This window comes from Chionomys nivalis, chromosome 16, assembly GCF_950005125.1.
Source record: "Chionomys nivalis chromosome 16, mChiNiv1.1, whole genome shotgun sequence".
In the NCBI taxonomy this organism is placed as follows: Eukaryota; Metazoa; Chordata; class Mammalia; order Rodentia; family Cricetidae; genus Chionomys; species Chionomys nivalis.
In genome coordinates, this window is record NC_080101.1 from 11563390 (window position 1) to 11587445 (window position 24056).

General features: G+C 39.2%; 1 protein-coding gene across 1 annotated transcript; it reads left to right on the forward strand.

The window, feature by feature from the left end:
* Positions 1-660: 660 nt before the first annotated feature.
* On the forward strand, positions 661-9492 carry LOC130888248 (poly [ADP-ribose] polymerase 1-like). The gene is made up of 2 exons (XM_057791175.1): positions 661-993; positions 9390-9492. Exons 1-2 carry the CDS (start codon positions 722-724, stop codon positions 9490-9492), a joined length of 375 nt encoding a protein of 124 aa, XP_057647158.1. The 5' UTR covers positions 661-721.
* Positions 9493-24056: the final 14564 nt, after the last annotated feature.

A 24056-nucleotide genomic window follows, 5' to 3' on the forward strand; every position in this document is an offset into this window, starting at 1 on the left:
GGAATTCTGGGAATTGCAGATTTAGGAATTAGAAAAATAACTACAAAGGCAAGCTTCACAAGAGAATACAAGAGACAGAAGGGAGAATCTCAGGCATTGGAGATACAATAGAAGAAATGGATACATTGATCAGAATTTGTTAAATCTAAAAACTCCTCATATAAAACATCCAGGCAATCTGGGACACTATGAAAAGGCCAAGCCTAAGAATTTTAGGAATAAAAGAATCTCAGCTCCAAGACTCAAGAAATGTTTTCAAGAAAATAATAGAAGAAAGTATTCCTAATCTAAAGAAAGAGATGCCTGTAAAGGTACAAGAAGCTTACAGGACACCAAATATATTGGACTAGAAAAGAAAGTCCCTTTGTCACATAATAATGAAAACATTAGATATACAGAACAAAGAAGGAATATTAAAAGAGTCAAGGAAAAAGGAGCAAGTAACAATAAAGGCAGACCTATCAGAATTAAACCTACTTCTCAATGGAGACTCTATGAGTCATAAGGACCTAGACAGATGTGCTACAGTCTCCAAGAGAACACAGATACCAGAATAGACTAATTACTATACTCAGCAAAATTTTCAGTCACCATAGGTGGAGAAAATAAAAAGTATTTTAAAAATAAATAAAAATAAAATATTCTGGCTTGCGGGGAACCGACACGTTAGGGTATCACACAGGCGGCAGCGTGTGGCTGACGCAGCGGCACAAGCGGAAGGATGGCGGAGGCCTCGGAGAGGCTTTACCGGGTGGAGTACGCTAAGAGCGGGCGCGCCTCTTGCAAGAAATGCAGCGAGAGTATCCCCAAGGACTCGCTCCGCATGGCCATCATGGTGCAGTCTCCCATGTTCGACGGAAAGGTCCCACACTGGTACCACTTCTCCTGCTTCTGGAAGGTGGGCCACTCCATCCGGCAGCCTGATGTTGAGGTGGACGGGTTCTCTGAGCTGCGATGGGACGACCAGCAGAAGGTCAAGAAGATAAGGGAAATGCAAATTAAAACAACTTTGAGATACCATCTTACACCTGTCAGAATGGCTAAAATCAAAAACACCAATGATAGCCTTTGCTGGAGAGGTTGTGGAGAAAGAGGCACACTCATTCATTGTTGGTGGGAATGCAAACTTGTGCAACCACTTTGGAAATCAGTGTGGCGATTTCTCAGGAAATTTGGGATCAACCTACCCCAAGATCCAGTAATACCACTATTGGGAATATACCCAAGAGATGCCACATCAAATGACAAAAGTATCTGTTCAACTATGTTCATAGCAGCATTGTTTGTAATAGCCAAAACCTGGAAACAACCTAGATGCCCTTCAATGGAGGAATGGATGAAGAAAGTGTGGAATATATACATATTAGAGTACTACTCAGCAGTAAAAAACAATGACTTCTCGAATTTTGCGTGCAAATGGATGGAAATAGAAAACACTATCCTGAGCGAGGTATCCCAGACCCAAAAAGAGGAACATGGGATGTACTCACTCATAATCGGTTTCTAGCCATAAATAAAAGACATTAAGCATATAATGTGTGATCCTATAGAAGTTAAATAAGAAAGTGAACCCAAAGAAAATCATATAGTCATCCGCATGGAGAGGGGGAAGTAGACAAGATTGCAGGGCAAAAACTGGGAACTTGCGGATGAGGTGGCATGGGGCAAAGGGGAAATGGGATGAGAAATATGAGAAGGGGAGGATGGGAGGAGCTCGGGGGATTGGGATGGTTGGGATATAGGAAGGATGGATACGGGAGCAGCGAAGTATATATCCTATCTAAGGGAGCCATCTTAGGGTTGGCAAGAGACTTGACTCTTGAGGGGTCCGCAGGTGTCCAGGAATATGTCCCCAGCTGGTACCTTGGGCAACTAAGGAGAGAGAACCTGAAATGACCCTATCCTATACTGATGAATATCTTGCATATCACCTTAGAACCTTCATCTGGCGATGGATCGAGGTAGAGACAGAGTCTCAATTTGGAGCAACGGTCTGAGCTCTTAAGGTCCAAATGAGGAGCAGAAGGAGGGAGAACATGAGCAAAAAATCAGGACCACGAGGGATGCACCCACCCACTGTGACAGTGGAACTGATTTATTGGGAGCCCACCAAGGCCAGCTGGTCTGGGACTGAATAAGCATGGGTTGATTCCGGACTCTCTGAGCATGGCGGTCAATGAAGACTGATGAGAAGCCAAGGACAATGAATGGCACTAGGTTTCGGTCCTAATACATGAACTGGCTTTGTGGGAGCTTAGCCGGTTTGGACGCTCACCTTTCTGGACGTAGATAGAAGGACCTTGGTCTTCCCGCAGGGCAGGGAATTTGGACTGCTCTCTAGTATCGAGAGGGAAGGGGAATGGAGTGGGGGGAGGAGAAGAGGAGTGGGGATAGGGGGAGGGAAGTGGGGGGAGGGGGCAATATTTGGGAGGAGGGGAGGGAAATGGGAAACGGGGAGCAGGTGGAAATTTTAATTAAAAAAGAATAATAAAAAAAAACCTAAAAAAAATAAAAAATAAAATATTCTATGATAAAGTCAAATTTATACAATATATGTCTATAAATCCAGATCTATGGAAGGAGCTATATGGAAAACTCCAACCTAAGGAGGTTACCTATATACATGAAAACCTAGGAAATAAATAACATCACACCAGCAAAAGTGAAAAGAAGGGAAATACATACATATACCCACTACCACCATCACCACCAAAATTGCAATAATTAACAGAACAATCATTGGTCATTGATATCTCCCAATACCAATGGTCTCATTTCCCCAATAAAAAGATACAGACTAACAGAATGGGTGTAAAAACAAGATCCACCCTTCTTCTGCGTTCAAGAAACACAACTCAACATCATGTAAAGATATTACCTCAAGGTAAAGGGTTAGAAAAAGACTTTCTGAGCAAATGGACCTAAGAAGCAAGATAGTGTAGCCCTTTTTATATCTCAAAATAGACTTCAGGTAAAAAAAAAAAAAAAAAAAAAAAAACTAATGAAAAGAGATGGGGAGGCATTTCATATTCATGAGAGGAAAAATCCACAAAGATGACATTTCAATTCTTAAAATTTATGCCGCAAACACAAGGGCACCCAAGCTTGTAAAAGAAACACTACTACAGACTAAATCACATATTGATCTTCACACACTGATCATGGGAGACATCAATAACCCACTCTCACCACTGAACAGGTCATCCAGACAAAAACTAAGCAGAGAAATACTGTAGCTAACAGACATTATATATCCTGTACCTCATGGAACTTTTGCCAAAACTGACCACATATTGGACACAAAGCAAGTCTCAACAGATGAAAGAAAATTGAAATAACTCACTGCACCTTATCAAGCAACCCTGGATTAAAGCTGGATATCAACAAAAGAAACAACAGAAAGCTTACAAATTCATGAAAACTGACCAGCTCTCTACTGAATAAAAAATGTGTTAAGACAAAAGTAAAGATAGAACTTAAGCTTAACTTTCTACAATTAAATAGAAATGAATACCCAGCATACCCAAACTTATGGGGCGCAATGAAAGTGGTTCTAAAAGGAAAGAAAAAAGGCTAAGTGCTTACATTAAAAAGGAGAGCTCTTTTAGGGGCCTGAAAGTACAGCTACCAAGACCCTATCTAGCGTAACTTTGATAAGACTTATCAATAGCACGGTTTGAAGGATTTCTAAAGTAACTTCACACATGATCTGTTCTGGTCATGCTTTGAATTATTCTGCTTATTTTTCTGTTATAGCTCTAATCTTATAGTTTCTAATTCCTTCTAAATTCTAATTCTTTTTAGGTCTCCTTTGTTTCAATTTTACCCTGCTTCTTTGTTCACCTAGCTTAAATTAATTTTTCCAGGAGATTTGGGTCAATGGGAAAAGAAGTTATAAGAGTTATATGTCATTGAATAAATGATATTGGCAGAGCCATTTACAATGGCAATGCAATGTTTGATGGTTTCTGGTGTAAGTCTGTGACCAGAGGCTAGGGGCACAGTGCCCAGTGAGACAAACTGAGAGACATAGGTCTTTATCAGCCAGATTCAACAAGTAAAGAATTAGCATGATTTCTTTTAGGTTGCTGTGTATTTGGTTAGAAATCAGCAACTTTCGCCTTGTGTATTTGCTGTAAAGTTTTTAACTTACGGTCCATTTACAGAAACATTCTGTCTAGTTTGAACATGTCCTGTGGTAAAAATGAACTGTGTCTAGTTTTCTAAGACTGGGGAGAAATTGTTTTCTTGTGTTAGTCCGAACAAAAAAAGCAAGTTACACATGGCAAAATAAAGTTTTCAGAGAGGCATACATAAACAAATAACAACAGTCAGTTGTAATTGTTAATATGAAGCAAACTCACTCCTATCCACTACATCTGGGAGGGACACAAAAGCATAATCCAAGATCAATTCCTTGTTTTGAAGAAATTGATGTCATAAGACTCTTGCCATGGTTTCTCGAAGTTTTTCACAAGCACTCAGAAATCTCTTCACACTGCTCCATTCTTGGACCATGTTCCGACAGTAAGCTTGTTAATCAGAATACAGTCTGTAAAAGGAGGTTTAAGAAAGCTTTTTGGTTTTGTTTATAATTTAAATGATTTAAAATTTAATAGTTAATAAGTTACAGTGGAAAGATACTAAAACCCGTGTCTTTCAAACTTCAAATTCTAAGTAGAATTTTCAGAAAAAAAATGACTTCAGAGCAAACTCAGTCTTGAATGCAGGCATCCATGCTCAGAAAAGTAGTTCCCAAATCATACTGTATTCATGGAAACAACAGACCAAAATATTCAGGTAAGATTGACCAGGAGGCCAGGGATAGAGACCCTATTCTCTGGCTGATTTTTTTTGTGAGTTATTTATGCCATCCATGTCTTTGAGCACTGCTTTCCAGTCAAAAAAAAAAAAAAACTGAGACAAAATCTTGTCTGTGCCTTCTTTCGCCTTTGTAGAAGTAGCATGAACTATTCTCATTAACTTTTTTTCTAAATATGGGACTCCAGAATAAAAAGCAAGGATATAGTTTAACTTAGGTAACAGGCAATGACAGACATGTCTACAACATTCAGTAACAATAATAATAACAGTAAAACAGCTCAGAATTTAGCTGCCTTTCTTTGTTCTGATGAGTATGATTTTTAAAGTTTTCAATTATTCTGAGATGTTGGGGTATGTCACCTCCTTCTTGACTCCTATGCCTTGCCAGAAAAAATTGTTTTGTCTTTGAAGGGAATCTGACTCTTGAGATTTTTCTAAATGTGGTAAATTTATTGTGTAATAAACCAATAATCAACTTTTATTTATTCTTTGTATTATTTCATGGGCATTATCACATTAAAAGCAACAAAACTATGTTGTATAATATTAAACATAGCTTCCTATGACACCAAATACCTAGATTGCAATACAACCAAATGTTGTGTGTGTGAATGCCAACATAGCAGTCACTAACCATCTGTGTCTAGTGAATATTCTAAATGTAGCTAGTGCAGTCAAGCAACTGACTTTCAAATTTTATTTGATTTTAATTAACTTAAATTTAATTAGGCATATGTGGCTAATGGCTACCATATTGGATTGTGCAGGAACCAGATTTTTCAAAAAAAAATAAAAGTCATCTATTTGTAGATTTCAAAATACTTGACAAAATACTTTTCAAAGTCTGGAAATAGAGCTATAGTTTTCTTAGTTGTTCATATGGGTTTGGGTATGAAGAACTGTTTAATCTGAATCACTTCCATGACAATGACATCTACTACCCTGTTGCTTGATAATATGGTATTCTTACAGATACATCATTCACATTATTTAAAATCCCCAAACAGGCAACTTTGTCACTATTTTTCCATAAGAATAGACTGGAATTTCCAGTCCAGTCAGTAAAAAGCAGTGATTCAAATCTAGTTTAGAAAAATGTCAATCTTGCCCTTCACCTCCTTACTAAATAATAGCATGGCTTAATATAAGATTAAAGATGTAAGGTCTTTTCGTGGTCTTGAGTTTGGTAACTGATGATACTATTGTGATGTGCATGTGTTTTCAATGTATTTCTATTGAGGAAAAGAAGAACAAAGGGGAGTCACAAATTTTGTTGGGAGAGAATGTAACTCGTTATTAAGTTTCAGAAGAATGGATATTACTTAGGATCAAAAACAATAAAGTAAAACCCAGTGAGCCAGTATTCTGTTCTGCAGGTCTAAAAGAATATATGTTATTTTAGGGACAAGGAAAGCAAATCACCTGCTGTGTGTTTAGTACACCCAGCTCTCTAGCTTTGTCTAGAGGTAAGATCTTCCTCCCTTCCCATCTGTCAGGTCAGCGCTCACTAAGATGGGACTCTGTTTTTCCTCTCTTTATATCCTGTTCTCAATACAGCGCTTGACACTTTGCAGGCATACTATGTTTCTACAGGAGTAGGGTAATATATAAATACAAACAGAAATGCTCCAGATTCAAGGAACATGCAATTGTATTGATGCAGCACTTTGACAACTGGGTTCTTACCACGTGTAAGTATTTATCGCATTTACATTAAGGCCATATTGTATTACTGTTAACGTGGGTCCCAAATGAGGCAGACTGAACTATTTTGTTGATAGAACTCTGGTGTGGGAAGTCCTTCTGTCCGTGTGTTATTTTTCTTGGTTAATCAACAAAGAAACTGCCTTGGCCTATTGATAGGGCAGAACTTAGGTAGCCAGGGTAAACTAAACGGAATGCTGAGAGAAAGAAGGGCAGAGTTAGGAGATGCCATGGAGCTGCTGCTGCCAGAGATAGACATGCTGAGTCTTTGCTGGTAGGCCATGACCTCCTGGTAATTAATAGGAATGGGTTAAATTAAGATGTAAGAGTTAGCCAATAAGAAGTTAGAGCTAATGGGCCAAACAGTGAATTAATTAATACAGTATCTGTGTGGTTATTTCGATTCTGGGTGGCTGGAATGAACAAATGGTCTCCTTCTACAGAGCTCCATTATTTGCTTCATGTCTTGATATGGTAAATGTTCAGTTAGTATTGGCAAGCACTAAATAAATGGATATACATATTCTTTATAATCTACTTAATAATCCTCAAATTTAATTACAGCACAAACAATAAAAACCCAGAGATAGATATTGGGGTTCAAGATGAAAGATCAGAGAAGAAAAGCAGCAAGCAGCCAGCCACTAGAGACTGGAAAGAGAGCAGGTTCCTGTCTCATCCAACCTTACATTCCTCTATAGTGCTGGTATTAAAAGTGTGCACCACACTGCCTGGCCTGTATGGCTGACCAGTGTGTCTAGCTTTGCACTCTGATCTTTAGTCAAGCTTTATTTGTTAAAACACAAATAAAAAAATCACTATATGTAATTTTACATTTTCTCTTTTTATCTTATATTTTAAGGTACATTTGATCTTAAATTTACAGCGACTCTACAGAGGATATGGGAAATATTTAATCATTCTCATATAATTTTAAAAGCCAAAGGTCATATATTCCAGTGGTTCAACTGTGACTTCATGGCCAGGAAATCAGAGTGGCACCTGAAACTTTATTTTCTTACAATATCTACACTACATTAGAATTCAGAGTTTAAACACAAAATTTCATCTGAGTTTAAGTTTTCAAATGCATCAAAAAGAATAGGTTTTTACTTCCGTATTACACGTGAGGATATTAAACCTCAGAGACACTGATTGTAGCAAGGTTACAGAACCAGCGGAAAGCTAAGTATGTATTTGAGAAGCAGAAACAGGAATTGGTCTCTAAGATGGAGTCCAGTTTTCTTTTTAGCTCAGTGCTTACTCCAGAAGAAACCCATGCTGACTCTTAGAAAGGTGTGCTTGCTGGTCCTGCTAGGGAGAATCCTCCCTGAGAAAGAAGCTTTGACTCTTAAATAGACAGAAGGGTGTGGTCTAGTAGCTGGGAAAGGCATTCTGGGTGTGATGGCTGCAGTAAACTGGAGAAGCAGAACTTAACTTGACCATGATGGCAGCACACCTGTGGCACAGAAATGACACCTTTCAACAGCTCTCTTTCTCTTTATAATCAACAACAAATTTCCCAAGAATCCACCCCTTACCTGCGCAGACAGACAAAGATGACTAGTGTTGTGATTCTATTCATAGACTCTGAGAATGTTCTTTAGAAAGTGTTCTCGTCAGGTAATTTGGGTACAATAATCTGCACACATAAATTGTGCCACTGAGAGGTGAAGGCAGGAGGGATTCAGGGTAGTGAAGACAGAGCAATGATGTCTTTATAGGTATGCAAATTCTCTATGGAGTTATTACAAATTAGGCAAATGCATTTACTCCAAGAACAAAGGGAAAGACAAACTAACAAGTGCACTTCAGCTACACAAGGAGAAAGAAAACTGGTGTGCTGGAAGAGAACTATAAGATACCAGAGCCTTCCCATTGACCAGGCAGGCATAGTTCTAACATAATTGATTGAATAAAAGTTTAAAGTTGAGTTACTATAAAAATTCAGAACCTAGAAATATATCTAAAATCAGATGTCACACAACTTACAGAGAATGAAAGCAAAAGGAGTGAGAGAGCTGCTTCTCAGTAGCCAGATAGCAGAGGGATATTGTCTTCTCATAAACTACCGTAGAATGTGACTAAATAAAGTCCATCTTGGTATTCTACTAGAGAGTGGACAACCGGGTGAAAATGTTTACACAAATTAACAAAGGTTCAAAGAACTATTGGAGCATTTCTGAAAGAGAGTAAGGCAAGAAGTCACCTCGCTAGTTGTGTAGTGTGTTATGAGTCCATACCAATTGAGGTGATAAAGAATTGTCAGAGTATCTATGAGCTGGGTCTCTAGAAACTTGATAAAGGGCGTTCATGCTTTGCACAGCAGTGGACGGCCACAAAAAGCCTGCTGTGGGAACTGGTAAGAAAGAGGTAGTGTTAGATGACTTCTCAACGTTTTGGTTATCAAGAATGAGAGCAATTTGAGATAAGGAAATGAAGTAAATAGTAGAGATGATATTTACTATATAACAATTTAAAACAGTAAATATTAAAAATTAAAAGGGGTTTTGGCTGTTTAAAAAAATCCTAAAGAGTAGTTTGAGCAATGCTTGCCATCTTTCTCTTGCTGTTTACAGTGCTGTGGTATCTTTTCTTCTCGTGCCTTACCAAACTGCTAAACTCTCTGAGTTTGCAGCAAGTCCCACCATGTCATCTTTGGTGTTTTCAGTGTCGTAAATTTAGAAGCATTCTTCTAGTGTCAACTCTTCTATCCTGTTGTCAGAACCACTTTCCTCATTTATGGTATTCAGCTCCTTTGCTGGGTTCACCTGGCTGCCTAATTGACAATCTCAGCCTTCCCAAGACTGATTACATGACACTAGAACTTCACATCAGCACTGTCATTTCCCCCTTCTTAGATGCAAATTCATCTTTGATTCTGCAGTTGTAAACTGCTCCAAAGGGTTCCTCACTAATAGACAAGGGAGCAACCTAATTATATTCTTTGCTGTCTGGGCCTAAACTTAAAAGCAAATGCACACTGGCCATTTGCCACCAGACAGACTCTAAAAGAAGAGACATGCTAGACCACTGATCAGGGTGTTATACACCTGTTATACAAGTAATGATTTGTGGATCAAGAAAGTGGCCTGTTGGGCTTGTACTTTGCATAATTTTATTAAGGTATTTACAGTGAATAAAGTCCATTGAAATTTGAACCATATGGTTGGGTCACTGGCCTGTTAAGTAAATCAACAAAACAATATTTATATATAACAATGTACCTAAAGCCTGTATGTACAGAAACCACACAAAGCAAAGATTAATGGCCTCCAATAAGGCCATTACAAGGTGGCCTTGTAGAGCCCTAGAGTAAAAATATCATAGTTATGGTGATAGTACCATATGGACAAAATAAAAGTGGGTTCTATCATCATGTTCTACAAAAGGTCAATTACAGATAAAGCAATATGTGCATTACATATCAGCATATATATAATATATGTATATATTTCTCCCTCTTCCACTCCCTCCTCTTTTCCATCTCCTATTTCTTTCTTTCCTACCCTCTCTTCAACATTTTTTGCACTTCTTTCTCCTCTTCCCTCCCTTCCTCTCTCCTTTCCTTCCTCTCTCCTTCCCTTTCTCTCTCTCTCTCTCTCTCTCTCTCTCTCTCTCTCTCTCTCTCTCTCTCTCTCTCTCTCCTCTCTCACTGGAATGCCCTAGGGATACAGAAGACTTTCTTAAATAAGCCACAATGTATGCTCGCCAGTTTAAAGATATCAGACTGCTAAATTCAGCTGTATTAAAATATTAAAATCAAGTATTTCCATCATGAAGATGACACAGCAGCTTTAAAGACCCATTAAGAGAAAAGTTTCTGGTCAGGAGAATGAAGTCTCTGACCTAAGTGGAGACTTAACATTCCAGTTGAACAGAGTTAAGGAGCTGGTAAGGGACGACTCCTATGAAAGTAGGTTCATCCTGAGCCAGGCTAAAGAGGTACAGAAGGATAATTACTCCTCTAACGTGATAGCATACTTTTCTTACCGAGAATTCCTGATCCTGAGCCTGCAAGCATGCAGCTTTGTAAGTCTGCCTGATTTTCTGCATTACTCAGAAAAGTGTAACTTCTCCTTTCCTGCTTTCCTTCTCCCTTCCCAGCATGCTTGTCCAAGCACTGTGGACTCCCCTAATACTTTGGGCTTATTTTACTTCATCTTTCGAGCTCTCCTCACTGTGCGGCTGCCTACTGCCATGTGGCTAACCCCTGTGCCATCTTAACTCAAACAATAATATTTGAATAGGTGTCATCCTTTTCTTCTCCATTCCGCTGCTCTGGGAATTCTCCAATACTTCTGTCTTGCCTGGCCTGAGGTTTGCTTTTAAACTCTAACAACAAAAAAAAAAGTTCTTGAGCATCCATTAGAGTCCATCCTTAAATTCTTTTACTAATGAAACTACAAACTCCCACAGGGGACTGTCTTTCTTCGTTATCACTGTTGATCTAAATGGGACGCCCAAAGTTTCTGGTAACAAAGATTTCCTGCTGAAAAGGTGGTGTGAATTACTACCGGGTGCTCTTCCCTCTTTGGCATCTCTTCGTGTCCCGAAGCTGGGCTTGAACTGTCTAAGTCGATTCTCAGTCAGGAATGAACTGTGACCAGAAGCTGTGTGTACATAATCCATCTCCTCTGCTTAATGGACAGTCTTTCCATGATCTTCTCTTTTTGTTGGCATGCTGCGACCAGCTCTGACCACACAGAGATATACAACACTTTGTTAATGAGATAGCAATGATTAAAGACACCAAGTCCCTAGGGCTAGGTGAATCATTTTAACAAGCTCATAAAAAATAATTACCAGGCTTCAAATGCCATTAATGCTAATGATGAGAAACCTTGCTTCAGTGAAAAATCAATTTTTTCCTGAATTTCAATTCATCTATTCCTATCAATTTAATCCCATCTGAGAAGCTCAGCAAAGTCCCCAAGTATTCAAAGTCTAGCAGGTATTCCACTTAGCAACCACATTTCGTCTTAGCCTTTGGAAAGCTTCCTGTTTGTGCTCTCAGTGGCTTTTCTACCCTGTGGCACAATACCATCCTTTAGATCATAAGCAGAATATGTATCATATTATGTTAATTTAATAAAAAATTTTATGTCTATCTATTTGCTGCCACTTGACCTGCATCTTGCCCACCATTGCAAGCCAGCCTCTGATGAAACACCCAGCCTAGAGCAGCCCTCAGTGAGGATCTCTTACATCGTGAATCAGTTCATGTGAACCAGACTCTCTTTTGCCATGTTAAAGCCACAGACTAGAACCCATTCATTTCTGGTTACTAAGTACTTGCCAGATCACAGTATCTGAGATTGAGCCCAAGTATCTGTTTTATTGAATTTTGCAGCTCAAAAAAAAATCCTCTTGATATTCTGAAATTTTATAATTTTGGGCAACATGATGCTTCCTGTCTGTCCTCTGCTGTTAGCTCCCTGCAGACGAGCTGCACTGATATTAATACTGTTGGGTCCTCTTCTCTTTTTAACATGGAAATGAAGTCAGGCGTGACGGCACCTGCTTCTCATTCCAAAAACTTAGGAGGCCAATGCTGGAGGATTGAAAATTCAAAGCCAGCCAAGACCATATAAAGGAATTCCATCTCAAATAATGAAAAAGGAAAAGAGAAAAGCAACAGATGAAAAGGAACCTTGAGAGAATTTCACTGCAGCCTCTTCATATCAGTGACAAGTTTCTGTTACAAATCCTTCCCTGGAAGGCAAATTCATTTTCTTGAGCCAACTTCTTTCTCTATAGACAACCCTTCCTGTATGAGTAACTTTGTATGGAAAAGAATTCAGAATCACGGTGCTCCCTTCATTTTCCCTACAGCCATTTTCTTAACTTTCTAGAAACAAGTGTGGTTAGAACATGTTCCCACACACATTCCAGACCCCTGAGTGCTCCAGATGTGTTCCTTTACCCATAGTAGCTTCTGCCCAGCTGCTCTTAGTGCCCTGACTTCACTCCAGTCTTGACAGGGGGACTAGTATTTTTATATCACCTTGTCCCTTCTGTACCAAAGCAAAGATTAGAATCATTTTTAAAAGCACCTATATACATACATAGATTTCCATATTCAAGAAATTTGCAATCGAGGCACGGGGCTATATGCCAAATCACAGAATCATAAAAAAAGGGAAAACACAACTTGTTCTAGATCTCAAGCACTTGCAAAGTGTGGTACTTGTATGGGAAATTCTTGTGGGAAACAGACAGAAGTTTAAAAACAAATGCCTTCTCCTCTAGTGTTTTAAAGAAGAGGGGTGTTTTCAAACACAAGCATGAATGCAGCATGGCAAGGAGGAGGATCTCATAGTACTAGAAAATATTACCATAGGAAGAAAGTAATCATCAGTATTAGCTAACAAAAGCACTTGTTGTGACAAGATAGGTCCATTGGTACAATAGTGGTATGATCATTATGGAAATAACCAAACACTTTCTGATTGGATCTAAGGCAAACTCCCTAAGATGAAACCCATACTTTGCACTACAAAATAAGCTAAGAATCTACAGCTAGACAGGTCATAGGTACTAGAGGAGAACCTGTTATGGATTTTCTGCTAAGTAAACAGAATTAAAATGACTCCTGATGACTTATTTCTACACATATAGATGAGTGCATTTCTCAACTCTCATCAGAGAATATTCTTCTTGGATGAAAACTAACATAGATAACCTTTATAATAGACATGCAGTGAATAAGGATTGAGGAGATATCAGTAGTAAATTAGACATATAATATCACACCCATCCCAACAAGACTTGGGGATCTTTGCTGAAGAGGGTGAAAAAACGTTATCACAACCAGAAGTGATTGGTGACATTAAGGAAACAGTGATTACTGTACACAGCAGGGTAGTTCACATATGAATTCGCAGTGTTTGACAGTATTCACAAGAAGAAAACAAACTCAAGCCAGACACGTGCCGAGAAGGTGGGCATGAAGTCCTACACTCAGTTGAGGAAGACCAGCATTTGATAAATGCTGAAATAAGGGCGGTCAGTTTTTATTAATGGTATGACCTCTGGTAGGGTGATTACCCTCTGGAGCAGGACCCACACTAAAGAAATAGCATTTGAAAAATACAAGCTAGATTCAATTGTGGTTGTTTGTTTGCTTGTTTGTTTGTAGAAGAGAACCCAAAGTTGGTTGGTAGGGTTTGATGAGTGGATCTGGTGGGTGCTGGGGCAGATGGTGAATATGACCAAAATATTTAGCATTAATCTCTCAAAGAATTAATTATATATGATTTTTAAAGTGGGGTTTGAAGAGATGGTTATGTGGTGAAGACAACTTGTCACTCTTGTAGAGGATCCATGTGGTGACTCACAACTATTTAAATGCAAGTTGAGTTCCAAGACAATCTATGCCTTATTCTGACTTGCACACACACACACATATACATATATTCATATATTGACATACCCATATACTGACACTTTCCACAGTGATATACTATCATGTTGATCCTTCTGTGGTGACACTTCTCTATACTAAAATATCTATACAGTGACAACCCTCTATACTGGCATCGTTCTATAATGACATCACTGCACACTGAAATTCTTCAATAGTAGTACTTCACTATATTGGCATCCACTAAAAGTGATATCTCTCTACAGTGAAATCCTCTATAGTAACATCCACCTATAGTAACATTCTCTGCAACGACATAAATTTTTAATGGCACATCCAGATAGTGACATCTCTACACCCTGGCATCATTCTGTAATGTCACTTGCTATTATGACACAGCTCTGTAGTTACTCTGCAACAGTGAATGTTCCTTAGCCTCATATGCTCTAGAGTGAGATCCTTGTAGAGTGACATCCATCTGTAGAACACCTCTCTAGAGTGATGCCCCACTTCAATGAGTCCCCTCTGTATTAACGTCATTCTCTAGTGAGACCTTCTGCCAAGATGTCTCCATACAGTGATACCAGTCTATAATGGCATTCCCCTACAATGACATCTCTCATCATTGATGTATCTACAGTGACAGTCTCTAAATGTGAACCCTTCTATAGAGTCACTTCTCTTTATAGTAATATCACTTGCTAGTGACACCTTCTGCAAAGACACCCAACTATAGCAACACCCACTCATAATGACATCTCTCTACAGTGATATCTTCCTTTAGTGACACCCATTATGGTTACATCCTTCTACAGATTCATCTTTCTATAGTGAAATATCTCCCTATGACATTCCTCCACAGGTGTTTCCTTCTATAGTATATATTTCCAGAGTGCCACCCTTCTTTAGTGACATTATTCTACAGTAATGCCTCTGTCTAGTGACATCATCATGTAGTGACATCACTCCATAGTGACATCCATATCTACTCACATCCTTATACAACACCTTTCTGCAGTGACACCCTTTGTAGTGACAGCCCTCTCTATGATACCCTTGTACAATGGCACCACAAGTAAAATATATCATATTACCACATCCTTACTCAAGAAAATTTCTCACTTTCTCACTTTACCTTGCTCTAATAATTTTACCCACATGAGCCTGAACTCATGTAGCAGTTTCTCCACTGACTATTTCCCTATAGTCCTTTGTTCTTCTCTGTATTTTTCAAAAGATACATGTGTCTTCCTTGAAGTGCTTTTCCTTTTAACATTTTCTGATTCCTTTTAAAATCATTATTGAATTCATTTTAATTGTTTAAATATATTCTTTCAATAAATGGTCATTAAAATAATGATACTGCAAGGCTGTCTACCAAAGACTAGGAATATAAAGACAAATGATATATAATTCCAAGTTTTGAAAATAAAAACCTAACCTAAGGAGAGAGTAGGGATACAGGTATAATACATTATTACTCCTGAAATATGCATTAAGACATGTAATTGTATCATAGCAGCCAAGACCACATTTCTGGATCTGAATTGAAGAGCTTGAGTTTAGCTCTGGGAAGATGAGAAACAATTATTAATGTGATATGGGAGTCCCCTGTGAGTACCATTGGTTAATAAAGAAACAGGCTTGGCCTGATAGGGTAAACAGAGCTATGTGGGGAAAACTAAACTGAATGCTGGGAGAAAGAAGGGCAGAGTGAGGAGAAGCCATATAGCCCCACCAGAGACAGACACTGGAACTTTACCCGGTAAGCCACAGTCTCATGATAATACACATCTTAATGAGGATGGGTTAAATTAATATGTAAGAGCTAGCCAGCTAATAGGCCAAGCAGTGATTTAATTAATACAGTTTCTGTGCGGTTTTCTCAGGGCTGAGCATCCTGGAACTAATAAGGGGCCTCTTACAACGTCAATGAACTACACTGACAGGGATTGCAACTGTTCCAGAAACAAATGGCAGGGGGATAAAGAGGATAAAGAAAGCCCCCAAGCCACAGCCTTTGGGGTGAGGTGGAGTGAGGCACACAGGAAAGAAGTTACTAATAATACCACCATGGAGCAGAAGGACAGACACATGCACATACACTCGACATTTTTGCATTTCTGAAAAAAATCCCCTTCCTTATTACATAAGTTTGTTCTTGTTTTTGTTAGTTATATAATAAGCGTCACTTTATAAAACGTCACCTAGAAAAGCTAATCAAAGTTTCATTGAGTGGTGGGCTTAGTCACTAATAGTGTGGCAGTGTTGGCTCATCAGTTGTGATAGCCCTTGCCAGGTGGTGTGTATGGGAAGTCTACCTACATGACATTTGTGCAAGTTGAAAAGCTCCAAAATGAAAGCTTATTTAGAGAAACATTTTCTCTTAGATATGCTTTCTCAGCTTCCTATGACCTGTGTATCCATTTTATCTTCCACCTGCCTTTTATAGTACCTTTTAACAAAGTTGGAAAGCAAACTTTTAACCAAAAATCCAAATAAACTTTTTTTGAGACCAGATTTCTCTATGTTGCTTTGGAGCTTGTCCTGAAACTAGCTTTTGTAGAGCAGGCTGTCCTCAAACCCACAGAGATCCACCTGCCTCTGCCTCCCAAGTGCTGGGATTAAGGGTATGTGGCACCACCACCTGGCTCAAAAATCCAAATCTTACCTGGACCCATCTCATTATGACTGGTCAGAACTTCCTTTGGTTTTCTAAGAGACAACCTTAGTGGAAAAAAAATATTCACTTATAAGATAAATAAACTCAGGAACCATTGAGACAGCTTCTTTCTCCAGGAAAAGAAAAGAACAGTATTTCTACCAATTACTCCATTGCTACCAGGTTGATATACATTACCATGACATCATGAGTATATCATTACTTACTATTTTATGGGTGAAGCCACCGTTTCCCTAAATTCCTTTTGGTTTCACTGAAATATCAGAAATCAGATATCATCCTTCTCATTTGTATTTTTGGAGTTAGATACATTATAAGAGAGCAAAATGTTCTTTAATATAGTTAAGTTGCTCCATGATGTGGCCCCAGTACTCGATTAAGTATTAACCTTCAGACATGCTCCTGGTTACATATGTTTATGTCATTCATACAGAAAGGCTATTCCCCAAACCACTGTTTCAAAATGGCTATTATTGGCAATTATGAACTTCCATTAACCACTATACTTTTTATAGGTTTGATAAGAAGTCAAAATTAAAATACAAATCTGTTTCCAATTCTAATTAGATGAAGTTGGAAGGTTTTTCTGCCTGAAGCTTGACTGGTCTAATTACAGCTGGCCACCCCTGCTACATCAGAGAGATTATTATTCCAATAAAAGATATGTTAAATAGCCCTTGAAAAAGAAAAGAATTCAAAGATCTGAAAGACAGACAGAGAAAGAGACAAAGAACAAGTTCATTGCCAGTGAGGTGCTAGCCAATTAGAGCCACTGCACTTGACCTTAGAATTAAGGTCATTCTGAGACCTGGTAGAAGTCACTCATCAGAGAAGAGACTATTTGTGGACCATAGTGATAGTAGTCATATACTGGTGCAAACGAGGACTTTATAATAGTTCTAGATCCTAGAACTCTCATCAATCCCACACTGCAATTGATCAGCCACATTTTTATAAATTACCATTGTCCAAAGAACTCAGACATAGAAACACAATAAATAAGAGGTCTCTGTAAGAGGGACACATGGATGGCCAGGGAAAGCCATTAGGTGAGATCTCCTGGGTAAACTAGTAATGGGGAGGGAACATGATGGAACAGGGCAGTCAAGGCAGGAGAGGGATGGAGTTGGAGAGCAATGGAAAAGCGATCTTGACAGAGAGAGCCACTATGGGGCTCGGGAGAAATCTGGTGCCAGGGAAATTCTCAAGATTCTATAAGGATGACCCCAGCTAAGACTCCTAGCAATATTGGAGAGGGAGCCTGAACTGGCCTTCCCCTGTAATCAGATTGGTGAATACTCCAACTATCGTCGTAGAACCTTCATCCAACAACTGCTTGAATGAGATGCAGAGATCCACAATTAAGCACTAGACTGAGCTCCCAAAATCCAATTGAAGAGAGGGAGGAGGGAATATATGAGCAAGGGAGATCAAAATCATGATAGAGAAATCTACAGAGACAACTGGACCAAGCTCATGGAAGTTCAAGAACTCTATACCAACAGCTGTGGAGCCTCTATAGGACTGAATTCGGCCCTCTATATGTGAAAGACCATGGTGAAGCTTGAACTATCTGTGAGGCACCTGACTGAAGGACCAGGATCTATCCCTGGTGCATGTGCTAGCTTTTTGGAGCTTATTCCCTAGGGTGAGATGCTATGCTCAGCCTTAATGCAGGAGGAGGGGCTTTTTCCTGCCCCAACTTAACGTGCCAGACTTTGTTGACTTCCCTATGGGGGCCCATACACTTTGGGAGGCATGTTGGGTTGAGGTGAGGATGGAGAGTAAGGAATAAGGGGTGAGAGGAGAAGTAGGGGAAGAACTGTGGATGGAATGTCAAATGAAATTAAAAAACAAATTAACTAAGAAAAGAAAAAAAAAGGTACATGAGGACCATTGTCTGTGTCTCTCATGTCTGACCTTTAGAAAGACAAATGTAGTATATCAGGAAATTGTATGAACAGATGAAAGAATCAGTTTCTTTGTGCAGTCTGATATATTCTAAAATACCCCCAGAGTGAAAGTCAGCAGGGTTTAAACAGAAAATAAGAACATTTTTGTGAATTGTGGAAAATTCGGAGGCATCTTTTAAAGTATGAACTGAACAGAGTTGTTCTGACAACCTCTGGAGAGGCTGACACAGAAGCCCAAGCCGCTGTTTGATTCTCTAGAGCAGAAATAAAGCTGAGTGTGTTGTGAGGTCTTTGTAGAGAAGGCTGGCTTCCATCTGCTGAAAACTGGCTTCCCTTTCTGCTGAAGAGTGAACATCTTTATTGCTTTTAAAGGGGAACATTAAAACACACCAAGATAATTATGTGAACAGTTTTAGGTTTAGGATATCAAAAACATCAAAAATCATTGAAGACACAATCACACCTGTGCAACAGGGACAACGCTTGAGCTTCCCCAAGTGTTGCATGAACACCAAATAATCAAAATCCTAAAGCAGCTAGTCTACACATGGTCTCAGGTACACCTCAAAAGAATGATTGGGAAGTTTTGATTAGACTGAATTAGACATTGGGTAGACTGAATAGACATGCATTAACAATAAACAGAAGTGCCGGGCGGTGGTGGCGCACGCCTTTAATCCCAGCACTCGGGAGGCAGAGGCAGGCGGATCTCTGTGAGTTCGAGTCCAGCCTGGTCTACAAGAGCTAGCTCCAGGACAGGAACCAAAAGCTACAGAGAAACCCTATCTCAAAAAATCCAAAAAAAAAAAAAAACAAAAAAACAAAACAAACAAACAAACAAAAAAAAAACAATAAACAGAAGCCAGACCAAACTCCCTTGCCATTGATACCTCAGAGGAGAAAAAAAATTGCACCCAAACTCTAATATGCTGGCTCTTGTGATTACAGTGAATTCATACATAAACTGTATTAAGGGAGTTTCATACTTTGAGTTGGAAGGTAAATGGAAACACAACCCCACCTAGAGAAACAGACATTGTGCTGGAATCTTTAACATTGACTCTATTTTACATAATTCAATAAAATAATTCACTAAACATTTCCTACACTTCAAACAAAACAAAACCCTAAATTTTTATTTGCTAAATTTATAATAGATTCTGGTCCAGACTTTCCATGTTTTTTAGAAAATTTTTCTTCATCTCACTTATACCAAAAGTAGAATTTAAAGAATGCTTAGCACGCCACCTCAACAAACCCTGAAATATTTTATGTTTTAAATGTGATCTACCTAGAAAAGAAACTCATAGCAAATCCTTTCTTTAGTCCTTCTCCTTGGCTAGGAAACATCAGGCTTTGAAGGTTGATTTAAGGCAGAGCCATATGTCCTCACTAGCACTCAGTCTGTTGCAAGAATGGATGAATCTAACAAATTGTCCTTAGTCCAAGGGAGAGCCAGTCTCCCAGTGGAGATTAACACAATGCTAACTCTGGTGTAAGAACAGAGCTTTGACTAAATACACTACTTTAAAAATTCAGAGATGGGGCTTGAAATGTAGATATTTGACATATGGAAAAGACCTTGAAAATATTGAATGACAAGCATTAAATATTGCGACTATAGTTCTTGCTTGATAACTGTTTTGTTGTATATAATCTTGTGATTTTTGGGGGGGGGTGGTTGGTTTTTCAAGACAGAGTTTCTCCGTGGCTTTGAAGCCTGTCCTAGAACTAGCTCTTATAGACCAGGTGGCCTCAAACTCACAGAGATCCAACTGCCTCTGCCTCCTAAGTGCTGGGACTAAAGGTGTGTGCCACCATCACCGGTCTGTAATCTTGCTATGTTAAAGTTAAAACCTTTCTTTTTATTTGATCAGAAAAGGGGAAATGGTGTGGGAAGTCCTTCTGTATATGTGTTGTTTTTATTGGTTAATGAATAAAGCTGCTTTCAGTCAAGGGCTTAACAGAGTAAAGCCAGGTGAGAAATCAAAACAGAGATGTAGAAAGAGAGTAGGTGAGGTCAGGGAGGAGCCATGTAGCCACAACAAGAGACAGACACCTCTGCCGGAGCCAGCCAAAACTTTGCTGGTAGGCCACAATGTTGTGGTGATGCACAGATTAATGGAGATGGGTTAGTTTAGGATATGAGAGTTAGCTAGAAACATGCTTAAGCTATTGACCAAGCAGTATTGCAAATAATATTGTTTCTGTGTGTGTGATTATTTTGGGTCTGAGCGGCAGGGAACAAACAGCCTCTGCCAACAAAGCATTGCTACTCAACTATTCTAAGACAAATAATTACTTAAAGAATCTAAGAAGTAACTCTTATTGTTAAGTATCAGCTTAATAAACTTAGCAACATCAATTAAAGGCAGCAGTGAAAGTTGTCTGTATAATTTACCTATATATGTTAGATACTTATACTCAACTTTCACACACAATTTTTTTTGTGAGAATATTTTTGTCTGCTTATGAATACCTCCCTCACCTTGAAATTCTACAAGAAGCCAAACACTACTTGTCCTCCTCTTTGTCACACTGTAGGTCAACTTCACTGAGGGCTGCACTCAATTTTTACCATTAAAACTCTTTTAGATGCCGTCATGTTCAACAGTCTCATCCTTACCTTTTCTGTGGTTGCTATAGTCCCAGTAGCTTCAGCGCCTCTCAGGGAAGGCTGGCATATGTGGCCATGTCAAAGTTTAGCAGCTTTTTAATGTCTGCATGCTTTAACTTATTCTTTGAACTGATGAGTGTGAGGTTATTGTAATGAGATTTAACAGCATCTCATTAGACACCTGGAAAACTTCCAAGGCCTTTACTTGTAGGTTTATTTTCAAACACCAACACCATTGTAAGCTAAAACCTTTGTCAAGTGTTTGTTAATGTTGATTTATCAGCATCAAATGTAATCATTAACATCACCATAAATAGTCTCCTTCACTTTTGAATTCTTCAGTTTTCTAACTGTAAATGCAGAATGAAAAAGTATCATGTACTTTCTCTCCCTGGAGACATATAATTCATTAAGATGCCACACTGTTTTCAGGAAATGGGCTGAAATAACTTCCCCTGATGTAAAACTTCACTGGAGGTGTTCAGGAGACAACTGGATAAAGCATGTGTCCAGGAGAACTTCATGTTCTTCTTCTAATCCAATTTGAGTGCAGTGAAGGAATAGAACTGAGAGAAATGAAACTGGTCAGAGTGACCTAAATGTTCTCCAGCTGAACCATGCTGCCTAGGCTAGGCTAAAAGAATAAACGCTTCCTACGTGACAAGGGCCATCTGGCAGGAGCTGATAACAACTGGGAGAGTGTTGCTTCAAGGATAGTCAAGAACTGACCAATTAAAAATATGTTTATAGTCCGCTTCATCTACATACCCCAAGGACAGATAGGAATGGTCCAACTGAGAATATACTAATGTCCATACTTCATTTACTGTTTTATTAGAACAATAGAGAGCAAACCAGAACAGGCCCTATTGATATTCAACAAGAAAAGAGGAAATACTTAGGCAGAACTAATAAAACCAAAAAGCAGCTCTTTCTAGCAAGGATTAGGAGTAAAGAGAACACTCATCCATTGCTAGTGGGAGTGCAAACGCAGTTACTGTGGATGTCGGTGTTGCAATTTCCCAGGAAGCTGGAGATAGATCTTCTTCAAGATCCAGCTATACCACTCCTGGGCATACATTCAACAGACTGTACATTCTACTACAAAAACAGTAGCTTAGCCATGGTCATTGATCTTTATTCATAATACTCAGAAATTGGGAAAAGTTAAATGCCTGTCAACAGATGAGTGAACAATGAAAATGTGGTACAATTTGCAGAATGTGATATTACTCAACTGTTAAAAATTTATACATTAATGTATAGAGCTAGAAAAAATAATCCTCAGTAAAATAATCCAGACTCAAAAAGATATATATATGGTATATATTGTTTTATATTGTGCATATTGCTATAACCCATATAAACACTTAGGCTAAGTAAAGAGTAAGGTACCAGGCAGAGGGAAGGATCTCCCAGGGAAGGGGAACTAGAAAGGAGAGCTAAGGAGAGAAGAGGTTGGGGACTAGAATGGGAGAATTAAATATAGAGGGGAGGGAAGGGGAGAAGGGAAGGGACTTGGAGAGGGACAGATAACACTAAGGGCCATTTGAGGAGTCATATGAAAACCTATCATAATAGAAGCTTGTGTGTGTGTGTGTGTGTGTGTGTGTGTGTGTGTGTGTGTGTGTGTGTGTGTGTGAAAATCTACATGGAATCACCAAATAACAGAGAAGACCAAGTTCTGACTGGACACCTGTTACCTCCAAATGGAACCTCCAGTGCCACAAATGGTTTACATCTAATTGGGCTGTTGACTAAAGAGACTCTATGGAAACCCCCAAACCACTCAGGGTATCGCAATATTATAAAGTGATGTTAATGCCCTATTACTTCAAACAACACTTAGATATCTCATTGAGCACAGAGAAGTTTAGTTGGGACCTACTTAGAGCCTTCACCCCTACTGACTAGTGTTCATGGTACTAGAAGGTACTCTGCATAGTACCAGAGGAGAAATGTGAATACCAATCATCTATAAACCCTCTGATCTGCAATTGTGACCAGCCCAATGGTGCACAGTTACAATTGTGGCACAATATTTAGAGGAGGAACCAATCACCATCTTATTTGACTTAAGGCCCACTCCAAGAGTTAAAAACTATGCTTGAGAAGGACCACCACTAACCCAGGATGAGATATCATACTGAATGCCTGCAAAGAGGTGCTGAGAACAAAATTATGTCAGCCCAAGAAGAAAGAGTGACAAGACACAGACTGATGCCTGTGCCAAGTGTGACACTTGTCAGTCTCAGAACTCAAAATGAATTAGAGAAGGCAGGGGGCAGGCAACCTCTTTCATAGATGCAGAGGACTATTGCTAGGGAGTTCTTGGAAAGCAGCTCTTCTAATTTTGGGTGGTTTTGAACAAACCATGAAATAACATTTGCCATTCTGCCTTTTAAAGTCACCTGAATCTACCAGTGTTCTGTAAAGCAGTGACTGTGCTCTCCAAACTGTCTGGAACCCAAGCTGCCAACCTAGCTGGAGTGTCTAGAGTATAGTGTCTGCTTGTCTTCATCTGTGAATGGGACATCTCTGCCTCCTGATCTCAGATGCCTCCCTCATCTCACAAGTGCAAGGCTTCTATCTATTTCAGAACTCTTAGCTCTGGGCACGTGTAATTATTTACAGGATAAACAAAGGCTGGTCATCTGCCTGACACTGTGTTATGCACTCCTTGATGTTCATTGCCCCAAACTACTCAAGTATGAATTATCTAGAGTGTCCTGACAGCCCTATCCCCAGTACCTCTGTGCATGTGACTTTAACCATGCCTGTATTCTCAGATACAATAACCCCTGAGTTCCAAAGCAGGTGCCCGCACGAGGGTAAGAGGAACTTGTGTTTTCATCCCAGCATTGCTCTTGCTCCCTACTCTACTTTAGACCCCAATTAACCCCAAATAACCTTTATGCTTGTCTTGGGTCTTCATATGGATCATAACTT